We start from the raw sequence: 13,185 nt of genomic DNA on the forward strand, positions 1-13,185 counted from the left end.
AAAGTGGAGTATTTTAATGATTTGTTAACATCTTTGCTGTAGAAAAATAAATCATTTGCATTTTAAGATCATTGTAAATCATTTTTATTACGTATATAAAACTATGTTTATTCAATTAACTTGAATAAATCTGGTGTGAATGGAATTTCAGTGATCAATGTCATTATTATCATTAACATTTAACATTCGTCAGGATTAATTAAAACACATTTTTCTATATTTGTGAAAATGAAAATGATTTTCTTTAAGTTGTTATTTCGTATAGATTTCGTGTGCTGTGAGGGCATTCAGTGAACCTGGAGGACAGCCAGGACAACTTTCACAGTTTTCCAGCCCATACTTCGTCGGGATTACATTGTTCACGCCGTCGTTAACTTTACGACGTGGAGAAACTAAAGCTATTGAATTTGAACTTTCAATACCAATAGTTTGTGACCTTCTGCCGCCGGAACTCTGCAGAATCACAATCGACTATTTCACTCCGGACTATGGAACTTGCCCAGGTAACGCTCTGCAATGTTGTATTTGATGCATATTTTATAAGTCCTTCGATATATCGTGTAAGCTTGTGCGTTTAAAGCGGTTTCATCTCTAGGGAAACGTTCTGTTTTTGCTGACCGTTTCAAATGTAAAATCATACATTATTGCATGACAAGTGTGCTTTCGGTCCGATATCGTGGTATGTTAAAACGTATAAACCCGGGCGTAATCGGTAGAAAACGTGCATTGTCCAGTAAATTCACGTAAATGACCGGCTTTTTGTTTTACATTTGTGCTATCAGGGCCCGCATCATAACAATAGACGCTGAGCGACCTGGTTTCAGACCAAAAGTGGGTCAACGATGCACAAAAACATATTTCAGCATGTAAACATAGCTGTAAACAAATATTATTACTGACAGGTTTTGTGTGTACATAATCCAAGTTAACTAGTAAACTAAAAAAAACCTTTTCAATTGCCTGAACACTAAAAAAATGGCGTCGAAACAAAAATGCAACTGTCGAGTTATGATTCGGCCCTTGCAATGTAAAACCTTTTCAATGACATCGCTCGTGATGTCAAAGAAACTTGTTATGGAGATCATTTTGAACTAACTGTTATTATAGCTACGCACTCGGGCTTTAAACTATTTTGTGGGCCTTTGCAGATGGTAACGACCTCAAAAAGGTGTATTAACCCTATATAAATATATGTTTACCTACGTTCCAGTTATATTCCTATCATATTGAGGCTTGACGACGATGAGTAAACTAACTCTAAAATATGTCCTGAAAGTAAGAAGTCGGAAAAAAACAACAACATTGTGTTGGCAATTTATTTTATTTTCACTTTTATTCTTAGCGAACAGTTACACTGTTAAGGCGTGCATGAAAATTACACAGCTATGTAATAGTTAGATGACATCATCGTCATAAAGTTAAACTTTAATGATAAAGAAAGTGCAGAGTGAGCGTAGCAAACGAACCTTTTTATCATTAAGATATTACTCTCGGTTATTTAAATGACGTAGAATACAACCTCATAAGCTGACACATTGTCAACGCAAAAACTGACACAGATAGTGTGTATTGGATGAGTATCGGATGAGTGGCACAGTATACAGTGCACAACCGATAAGGCAATACAATTTTCCGTTTGTTTGCGCTTGCTTTGATCAATGTCGAAGCCGATCAAAACATGTTGCTCTATCGAACTACACACTTGACATATTTCCTAAATTGTGTACGCTTTTGTCTCCCGTTTAGAATTTATAAGTGTACTGTTTTTCAATAAATTGATGTAGCTGGTAATACTGTATCCCATGATTTCTTTATCCACCCTTATATTTTAAAATGACAATTGAATTCACGTGCGAACGTTCCACTTGCTGGCCCCAAAAAGACGATCGATAATCGATAATGTTTTTTTACAATGGAAAATTGTAGATGCGGAAGCTAGTTTTCCCAATGGCTGCCGATTATTGGTGTCCAGCAATGTGGCTCGCTCTAGACATCATGTGAATGTTAGCGCGGCAGAAAATGGAAATTACGGTGTTGCAGGAAAGTTCACTCTCCATTTGCAAGCTTTTCGGGCTAACGGGATAATATTTCTGTGGAAAACCTACAAATTACCATCAATCAAGGTACCGGGCTAATGCTTTCTTAACACGCAAATTAACGAATTAACGAATTAAAGAAACGTTTTTACAACGTAAACATCTAAACACGTAATACTTCAAACGTTATTCCTGGTTAATAAGTTAGTATAAATACCCCCACGCTGTTTGCTTGTTCCTCTTATTGCTCAATCTTAATTATTTACATTTTGTTAAAGCAACATACCCGACAACTGTACTCATGTAAACATATATATGACAGGTGGATGTTCTACCTGAAACGGATCGAAACTGGCGGGGAAAAGTCTGCTCTGCTAGAAACGATCCGCATATGTACACGTTTGATGGAAGGTAATTTTAGCGCTGGATATTGTATACACATTAAACATTTTAAGTAATTTAAAGCTTGGTTTTGTATCAAGTTTGTATTAAGATGGAAAGTGTTGCTTTTTGTCTAATTGTATGTTTTCATTAATAACTTCAATCCTAGCAAACAATGTAAACTCAAACATTATGTACAATATTCCCATACAGTCATGTTCGATTTCTTATAAGTGATAAAAGTCATATCCTATTTAATGATATTTTACAATATCAACTTCATACAAATAAGTTTGTAGCCTTTAATTGTTTTGATGTAAATGTCTGAGCACAATATTAACTACCGGATATAGAAAACTTTTAAGTGTTAAGTTTAAAAGCCGAATTCGTTATAGCGAATTCGGTACTCAGATAAAACTTGGTGCACATGTTGACATAGACAATAAATGCACACATGTGTACCACAGCCCATTGCTCTGACTTCTATTAAATACAGTTAGGCAGCTTTTTTGACATTTAATAACAGCTAAGCGTTGGTGCTTTTATGTTGCGTTTACTTCGCTCGATCCAGTACTTGTTTTGCGAGGTGTTTTCATTTTAATTGCTAAAACTTGCACATCCTATCTTAGGGCATATGAACATCATGCCGACGAAGGTGACTACACTCTCTACTCTCACCTGATGTTCAAAGAAGCAGAGGTATTTCAATTCTTTAATATCAAACTTACAAGTACATAATAATAACTACCGTATACTTGACTTTTATTAATATAAAATGACCAATCCAGTCATTGAATGTATAAGAAAATGTAGATAATAATTCAATTTAATTAAAAAAACTAACCACTTTAGCTCGAATTTTCGAATAATTAGGAGGTCTAAACTACTTACATTATCTTCGGCGCATGCGTCGGCGTCACAGGTAGGTTTTGCATGTAAGCATCTTTAAGTCATTATCTCAGCAAATTTCTCCTGTATTGTATTGAAACTTAAGATATGTGTCCCCAGCTATCAAACCAACTTAATTAATAGAAGTAAGATAACACTATTTTGATTGTAATGCAAATTATAGGCCTTTACTATTCGACTTATAAATTGTGGTTAAGGGTTTGCATGTAAACACAAATAGGATAATATCATAGCAACAACTTGATGTGTTGCATTGAGACTTTATACAACGGTTTTCAACTATCCAACCTTTTTTAGATTACCAATTTAGATAAATCTTTTTTGCATGCAATGCATATTATTGCTTTTAATATTCGACTTGAAAAGTCTGGTTAAGGTTTTGCATGTTACCAAATTTAAGTCAATATCTAAGCAAATACATCATGTATTGCATCGAATATCTAACCAAGTTACATAACTCTATCTTGCATACAATGCAAATTATTGTCCTTTTTTATTCGACTTAGAATTTCTGGTTTTGCATGTAAGCAAACATATGTTAATATCTCAGTAATTACTTGCTGTATTGCATTAGGACTTTATACAACTGTTCTGAACCTCCCTTGATTAACCAAGAGGCTTTGCCCATTGATTAATCGAATTAGAAATTCTGGTTAAGGTTGTGCATGTAAGCACATATAAGTCAATTACTCAGCAACTACTTGATGTATTGCATTAAAACTTCAAATAAGCATGTTATCTAGTTGTACAGTGATCCTTGCACGTTTCACCAAAACATTGCAATCCTTAAACATTAAAGCGGCGTAATAGTCGAGCGCGCTGTCTCTGTGACTGCTCGTGTTTAAATATTTGTGTTTAAATGGGACTCTGTGTTAAACGCACAAACTATCTCACAAAAAATATCAAATCAAGAATATCAGCATATAAATATTTCATTCTAGATTCAGCATAAAATAGCCTACTGCACCAATTCAAACAATCCCGCCAAATGCAACTGCGGTCTTGCTGTAAGAGCGGGTCGAGACGTATACGTAATCAACGTTTGCAACGGATACATTGATATTGGATACAGACAATGTTGGGACAAATCACTTACAGTGAAAAAGGAAAACGATTTCACATATACCGTATGTTCCATTTTGATTCGATAACGTACACTTGATCATCATAATTATATTAATTATATGTTGTCTCAAAGCGCATTATTTATAACTGTGTAAAACAATTTTTGTTGGTTTTCGTGTAAGATTACAATATATTTCACCAAAAACTTTGCTTCACGAGTCTCCTTGTCACGAGTGAAAGATTTGCTTAGGTGTACACTAGATAAAACTTAGATAGAATAGTAGCTTAATGTCGTGGATGGGAAAAGTTAATCCTACAAGGCGAAGATAAATTCCGCAGCCGCGCTTGATAATCTTACCATCAACATCACTAACCTGTATTTTATCTATCCTGTCACATATTTGTTTTGTATCACTTCACTTTAACAAGATATTTGATTATAAGTTATTTCTATTTTATATGTGTTCATTACATTTAACATGGCAAAGAAAATGCAAAATATACTCTGTTTTAAATTACGCATATGTTGATATTTTTATCGCCGTTTTGGCTTACCGGCTTCATTATGGCACTTTGCAAGGTTATCACTCAACCATGTCATATTTTAATTAAAAAGGACAGTGTGTATACAGAATAGTCGTGGTGAAATAACATTGACGATTCACTTAGAAACGCACAAAATATTTTTAAAAGTGTTGATTTATAATACGTTGTACGTCAAATTAACGCATTTAGACATTATTGTTCGTAAAGTTGTGTCGATATACATTCTACAATTGTTTCTTAATGCGACCTCAAAATGACGCCGTTTACTTATAAATTCAATGTTAAATGATAGTAAAGAAAGCGGGTTATACAACACTATTGGATGTTATTTTTATGTAACATTGTTTTTGTTGCATATATGCTACACAAATAATACAAATGTCCTCTATTTATTTATTAAAAAGCGCATAGAACTGGTCATGTGACCGTAGATTAAAATCGAGAGATCAGCTGACCTAATAAAACGAAATTTATTAGACACCCTTTTATTGGGTAAATTTGTATGCAAGAGACAGGATAAATTACGATCTGACACATAAGCAAGTTTTGTTTTTATTATATGCCTCAGTTTGGGAATGACGTCGTTGAAGTGTTGATCCTGGGCTGTGCGCACTGACCTTTGATTAGGAAGGCTGTCAAAACAGTGAAAACTACCATGTTGATATGTTCACTATTTGAAACATTGACAATGATTATTTTATTTCACTGATTAGTATCTGTATCGTTTACCCATCAGAAAGCATAAAATATATTATTTTCTATCACAGCGTTATAATAAAAGAGTAAATATAATGTAATTTAGATTTATATGCCATACGGAACTGCTGTTCGAGCCCGAATTGACAACGCCCCTTTTATGGGTGAAGAGGGAGGAAGGGTGCTTGATATTTCTATACTTCCTTCGGTGCAAGACAGAGAAGGAAATAGTACAGGACTGTGTGGTTCCCTTAATGACAACAGTGTTGATGACTTTGACAATGAAACACAATTCATAAATGAGTGGAAAGTTCCTCAGGATCGGTCTTTGTTTACAACTGATGTATATCATAGAGAACTGCCACCTTGGGAGTTTCCACTTTGTGTTTGTAAGAAAAATGGAGGTGCCAATGCTTACTCCTGTGAAAAGAGCACGAGCGGATGTTCAAACGGTAGAACGACTGGATACCATACTTGTAGTGAAATAACGAATCATCGATCAGTTCGATCTCTTGGTAGACGTCCTAAGATTCCTCTCGTGAAAATACCCGTCTATAGGCGAACCAAGGTAAATTTAGTAAAAGGACAAGTATCCTGATTTATTTAGTGATATGAACTACGCTAAACTTAGGTCAACCTATTGTTTATTGCACAATGCTCACATGCAGTTAGTTTTAATGAATACTTTTTTATTTCGAATATTTTTCGAACTGTTTTTCTTTCTTGTTTGTTGACTGTATTTTGCATTAATTAACATTTATTTACCTTGGTATTCAGAGAGCAGCAGCGCAAACATACAATGAAAATCAGGCAAGGATTGTTTGCAATGGAAATTTTAGAAATTCTAGTACGTTCGAACAATGTGAAAAACTCCCTTCTACGCTCACAAATATTTCAATGGATAACTGTATCAAAGATGTTATGGTATGCATCATTTTAACGTATTATTTTATAATTTTAATTTTCTTTGATTGAAATCGTTTGCTTTAACCTAAAATGATATCAAAGAAAAAACTTATTCAACGAATACAAGCATTTGACCATTAGCATCAAGTAAGAACTGTGTTAAGTTTAGCCATAGCTCAGTTATAGCTTTGATTGAATATTTATATATATTGTTATGGTATCAAATCAAATACAATTTAGTTAATGAACAACACTGAATGGGCTTCAATTGCGAGACAATCCATGCAAGAAACCTGTAAAACGGCTGTAAGCAGGAACGAAAGTGTGGTCGAAGAAATTATCAAGACAAAGCAGGACGAACTTCAGAATTCAACAAACAGTGCCAACAATGCCCATTTACAAGCAGAATTGAATGCATTAAAAGAAGTACAGACACTTGTAGGGGATATTAAGCTCCAGTGCTTAAATGATTGCTCTGGAAAAGGCACTTGCTACCTGGGTAATAGTTTTGGCAATATCTGTTTCTTTATACCGACTATATTAAGTAAATAATGCTGTTATTTTGACTCAAATTCATTGTTGATAAAATTTGAAATTAACAATGAAATATTATCGTATACTAAACACCTATATATTAACAACTTGAAGAACTAATTATGAAAGGGAAAAAAACAATCAACAACGTTCACGATAAACATGGATACGAAACGAAATTAGGTTGAATCTTATCTTTTTGAACGGAGTACTGTATAAAAGTTGGCATTTTTGGGTTCATGAACTCTCCAAATAGTTTTTGTAAGACAGTATTCGGTTCGAAATAAAGGAGTTGAACTTACTCAAATTGGTAGGTGGAAATTCCATCTTAACTGACACAAGTAATTCTTATATACAGGCGCGTGTCATTGTGAAGACGGTTTCGGAGGTAGCGACTGCTCTATCGATCTAAATACCCCACCGCAGTTAAGTGGGTTGCTTGAAGAAGGACTCTGCGATGAAGATGTATACGTTTGCACTAACGTGTATGTTTTTGGCGGAATATTTGCAGGAACCAATATCACTTGCAAAATGGATAAATTTAGTGTAAGTAACAGCAGCTTCTACTACTACTACTACTACTACTACTACTACTACTACTACTACTACTACTACTACTACTACTACTACTACTACTTCGTCGTACCTACCTACCTACCTACCTCCCTACCTACCTGCTAATAATACAACTACCTCTGCTTCTTCCACCACTACTATTTCTACCACTATCACTACTTTTTCCATTACTATTACCTGTACACTACTCATAAACAAATATTTCATCAGTATTATTTCAGCTTTATTATATATAATGAAAATGTACTAAATTTAATTCAGCTATTTATTTTCAACAGTTGGACATAAATGGTACAGAGCATGCATATGGCTCTGTTACTGCCCCAGGGGAAGCAGAAAGTATTGCAGAAACTATTTGTCCTGTCGGAAGAATATCATCCATCGATGTTATGAATAAGTTTGTTGAGGGAATCAGAGTGTCCGTTAGCAACGACGGGCAATATTTTAGCAACGACTCCAGGACATTTTACATGTATAACTCACAGTGCCAGACGTACACTCGCGACAATGATTCGGACGTTGATTTTAAGTTTGAATTAAAGGTATTTATCTAGCACATTTTGTTTCTACTTAAATACAGAAGACATTTTATTAAGCTTTTGAATACAAAGTATAGTCCTGAACAAGTGTTCAGTTAAAAGACATACAATAAACAACAGTTTTCCATGGACTAACACTGACTTGTTAATGTTAGATAATATCGTTCACCTATAATCTTATTTTCTACGATAAAAGAAACAAACACGTACTTTAAATACGTACAAGGAGGTAGATATATTTCATAGCCTAAATAAATCAAGCTAGTATATTAGTATGAACATTTTAATAATTTGAAATAGAGAATGTTATTAAGACAGGTAATGACTGTGTATATTTCTCATTTAAATTGAGCTTTAAGATTAGAAAAAAAACCATTTACCTTGCTATTTAATACAAATAAGTATGTTTTCATCGCAGCAAGGGTACTGTTATATTAATGGACAATGCTACGTTAACGGAACGATGCATTCGAGCCTACCGCTACAATGTGACCCAAATACAAGTACAACAATGTGGACTGAAACCACACACAACCTTTCTTCTCCACGAGGCAAGTTATAACATACAATCAGGAATTTAGAAGCGCTTCTATATTGGTATGCAATCAGGGATTAAAGCATTCAAGAAAATGTACCTTAAAAATATCAAAACGCACAGGTTATGTCGTATGTATCCTAACCACAGTCTTGGAAATGCAAACGCTCGCCATCACCCAAAAACCCATAAACATGCAAATCAGCTAGTCTTCTATAAGCACTATTAACCTTAGTTTTAACTTTATGTTAATGTGGAATTTCACAATGTGGTTAATTTTATAATTATAGCTATAGCTTGTACTATTTTGAATATCCATAGCCAATATATCAATAATATTTATTTATCTACAGATTGTAACGAACCGAATCAATGTGCGAATATTGCTAACACAGTTTGCGAAATGAAAAATGGATCTTCTGAATGTGAGTGTGTCAGGGGTTATAAAACACACGACAACGGGACCTGTGTAGGTAAGAAAATAAATTGGAGTCATAGATCATAAAAAAAATGTTTGTCTGTTTGTTTACTTATGCTCATGTCATAACTGTCAGTTATTTAATTAAACACCCCTTATACGATAACTGTTAAAGATTAATAGAAGCTCACAATGTAACGAGTGACCTTTAACGCAGCGTAATATACCGAATTACTTTATATTGCAGCTTCCAATGAGCCACCCATCACGGAAATTATAGCAAACGGTACTTTTATTATAATTTCCGATTTTGCTAATGCAAGGGCAGTAATGTCAGGTGCGTCAAGGTTTTCGGGTTCATTGAAATTAAATGCAGTTTTTCACAACTTAAGTAAACACGTTTTCAATTAAAGACTTCACCGTGTCTCGACTTACTATATCGTTCATATTCATGGAGTTGTAAAAGTAATCGACACCTTTTAATCGTTATATTAGTGTGCCATATTATGAATGAACCTGGGTTCTAAAAATGTACAGAATGAAACAGTAAGCATTTTCCTAAATGTGGAAATTTATTTCCAAAACTGACAATCTACACTGGAAAAAACAATATCAATACATTAAATTGACCAAAACAAGGTATCGGATGAGATTTGTACGAAAAAGAACGGTATAAAATAGTAGTTTTGAAGAATAAACCGCATTGAGTAAGTCGGTAGCCCAAGTAAGAACGCCCATTGATTTCAAGAGATAAGTAAATATAGAAAGTAATTTCATCTACAACATGCGACATCGTAAAAATATCATTTGCTCTTCATTCGGTGCACAATGATGTTTAAAAAATGTCTTTGAAAAATATAAAAAGCAATGTTTTTACTCACAAAATCCAGGGCAATTTCACCCCCAAACAATGAACCAGGAAACCTGGACGCACCTGACATTACTGCCCTTGTTATATTTTAACTATATACTTCATGATGAAAAAATGATATTTATATACAAAGTGATAAACGATTCATCATTACCTAACGTTGAATATAATGAATTTAAAGTGAATACCGAAAACATTAGCTCTTGAACTACTCAGACATACACAGTTCATTTTTACTGATACTTTCTTAATTGCTCTTATTGAAACCGGGATGCTTGAACAAATGTGTTATGATCTATCACGTATTGTTTCAATTTTGCAAATTTGCCTCATAGTATTTTTGTTATATACTACAAATAGGAACTTTAAAATGGTATTTTCAGTTTCTGAAAAGTTTGATAAACACAAAGCGAGCATTAGGTTAGACTACACATTACGGCCCGGAGAGAACCTTAATGCATCGACGACTTACAAGATGTATTTGCAAGAACTAACGGAAAGGGTAAGTTCGACTTATATATTAATACAAAACGTTATACATGGTAGTGTGTCGAGTGCCTAAAAGTGCTAGCTTAAAAGGCATCAAGACATTGGCTTGATACATTAGTTTGTGATGTTTTCTATGTTTTATAGTATACAGTTCTCCTCCCACTTAATCATTATAGCATAATTTCTCGTAGCAACATTTGTATGATTTAAAATTGCATTCTGGATAAAGAATTTAAAAATAATTCAAAAGTTGTTTCATTATTCACTCACAGTCAACAAGAAATGTGAAATATATGGTTACTGTCCTCTCGTTACCAAATATACTCAAACGTATTCTAAACTAAAGGTGTATAAATGTGATAGCAAAAACAATTTTAAATATCAATTTTATCAGTTAGAGGATGAGTTCCGACTGGAAGTTGGAGCTGGACTCAAACGAGTAATCATTGTATCACTCAGGTAAGCTGAAATTTTGAAACATAGGATGCATGTTTATATTTTTATGGACAAGGATAAATTTATAGATTGCAAGAAAACTAAATACTTATAATTAACACATTTCAACATTTCTCTATCTATGTTGTGTTTGTTTGGTGTCCGTGTATAGTATTAAAACAGTCCATAATTGAAGCAATCAGTGCAAACTATACAACTTTTATAAAGTCCTTTACAGACATATGGACAATAATCATGTTCAACCTACAGTGTTTGAGTCAGTGGTACTTGAGCTATCAATTGTTATGCAATTTGAGCAATTTAGCTCGTTTATTTTTCAAAGTAATGACATAGCCGTGGTCTCGTCGAATTCGTAGTATTAACATTCTAATCTAGCCTATAACTAAAATAACACAATCGTTAAGATATTAAAAAATAGAACGAACACCTGTTGCAAGAGACAACACCCGATTGTAAAGCAATGCCCGTTTTCTTTGTAAGCTATTACAGATGACCAGATATTTCATTTTTTAACAATATAACTACTGTTAAAATGTTCTTTATAATATTATTTTAGAGAAGGAAGTTTAATCATCGAATTTGTCATAGTGTCAACAAAAGATGATTTCGTGCAAAGGACATTATCCCTTGCTTTGGTCAAACTCAGCCAATCTTCCAGTTTTGAAGTATTTGGTCAAAAAGCAACTGTCTTGAGAGTTGGTGTTGGAGAAAACGATGGTAATTCTCGTTTGTTTATACCGTTTTATTGACAGTAACAGCAATGCTTTCCCTTTTTAGCTAAGGTTTAAGGGCCTTCCACATTGCAAATGAAAATTTGAAGAACCGAAACATAAATTTAGCGTTAAGTTTCAATACATACATTCGTTGCAACACGTGTAAGTGTAACAAGAGAAGTTGATCAACTTTTATGAAATAAGATTCTATCAGATTTTCAATAAAATAGCATTGACTTTTTTACGGAAATGACTATATTTTGGGTCAAAATAGTCAGGACTACCTACTCAAAAATGTATTGAGGCATTGTTGTGTATTTTGAGAAAGATATTTGCATATTTATAACAAGAAAAAAAATCCACTATTTTGCATTATTTTTTTGAATATATACATTTATATTTCTGAGACTTTTCTTAAACAAAATATCTCATTTCGTACAGTTTACTTAACCCCCTAATACCCCCCAAAATGTTGCAGATGATATTTGTTCTGCTTTTAAAAACAATCTTTCTCAAAACGAAGTTAAACATGAAGTATTCAAACATTTTAATTTTTGGCCTTCCCTGCCCACTTTTGCATGATGAAAGGCCCTGAATTAATAATATATGTATTTAAATGCTTCTAGTGTTGTGCTCCTACAATATTTGTTTTAGTTATATACGCATATCTACAAAACTATATATATCGCAAAATACACCTTGTGCAATACGGCCATATTCCACTCCGCTGACGTGACGCCATAACAAATATTATTAATAAAAATTAAAGGACATCAGAAAACAAAATAGTGCGGTGTTAAAATCCAATTTATTATGTTATAACGCGTCTTCTTGGAGATATATATCAAGTACATTATACTGAAGGTTTTCAGAGTGAAAACTACATTCTCATGAATCAAACGGCAGTACGAATGACCTATTTTACTTAAATTTGATCTTTATCTCGTAAAATATTGGTTGCTTGATCATATATTATTGACTTTTCATACAAAATGTGCCTTCTATCTAGGGTTAGTTTTGCTTAAAAAACATCTGCCTGATTAATATGTTATGGTGCGTATGTGTTTAAAATTCAAACTGTAGTGAGTGAGTTAGTAAGGCCTAAATATGAATGTGCAGAAGGCTATTTGTAACGGACTGCTAAGTTAGTTCATTGTATTTTTGGCTTTAAGTTATTGAGTTGCAATACGGTCTTGGTACTTTGAACCTAAATCACACTGTTAGCTTTACGCTATAAGCTTCTAAAACCACTTTTTTGGGGCCGTTCAATGAACATCTTTATATTATAAACTTTATTTAAATATACCAGTTGTAACCATAATACAATATAAGGGAGCACTGCTGTTGAAATATTCTTTTCTAGTTTTTGCTATCGCCTTTTAAAAGTATTGCAGTTACTATTCATTGTTTATATTGTTTTTTTTCTAGGTAGTTGCACATGACTATTAGACAAACATGGCATCGTGGCATTTTTCCTTCACATTTTTATCTAAAAATAAGTATTTGGCTAAAAAT

At 33.5% G+C, this 13,185-nt stretch overlaps 1 protein-coding gene across 1 annotated transcript in view; it reads left to right on the forward strand.

The window, feature by feature from the left end:
* The window catches only part of LOC128205584 (deleted in malignant brain tumors 1 protein-like), a 44,319-nt gene that overhangs the window by 28,761 nt on the left and 2,373 nt on the right, over positions 1-13,185 (forward strand). The window contains exons 44-59 of the mRNA XM_052907319.1: positions 266-503; positions 1,927-2,123; positions 2,359-2,447; positions 3,047-3,116; positions 4,268-4,453; positions 5,740-6,210; positions 6,411-6,557; positions 6,780-7,038; positions 7,432-7,619; positions 7,928-8,191; positions 8,607-8,739; positions 9,077-9,196; positions 9,389-9,427; positions 10,396-10,514; positions 10,896-10,960; positions 11,514-11,674. Coding sequence (XP_052763279.1) covers positions 266-503; positions 1,927-2,123; positions 2,359-2,447; positions 3,047-3,116; positions 4,268-4,453; positions 5,740-6,210; positions 6,411-6,557; positions 6,780-7,038; positions 7,432-7,619; positions 7,928-8,191; positions 8,607-8,739; positions 9,077-9,196; positions 9,389-9,427; positions 10,396-10,514; positions 10,896-10,960; positions 11,514-11,674 — 2,746 coding nt within the window. The remainder of the gene's footprint in view (positions 1-265; positions 504-1,926; positions 2,124-2,358; positions 2,448-3,046; positions 3,117-4,267; positions 4,454-5,739; positions 6,211-6,410; positions 6,558-6,779; positions 7,039-7,431; positions 7,620-7,927; positions 8,192-8,606; positions 8,740-9,076; positions 9,197-9,388; positions 9,428-10,395; positions 10,515-10,895; positions 10,961-11,513; positions 11,675-13,185) is intronic.

Source organism: Mya arenaria, chromosome 2, assembly GCF_026914265.1.
Source record: "Mya arenaria isolate MELC-2E11 chromosome 2, ASM2691426v1".
Classification (NCBI taxonomy): Eukaryota; Metazoa; Mollusca; class Bivalvia; order Myida; family Myidae; genus Mya; species Mya arenaria.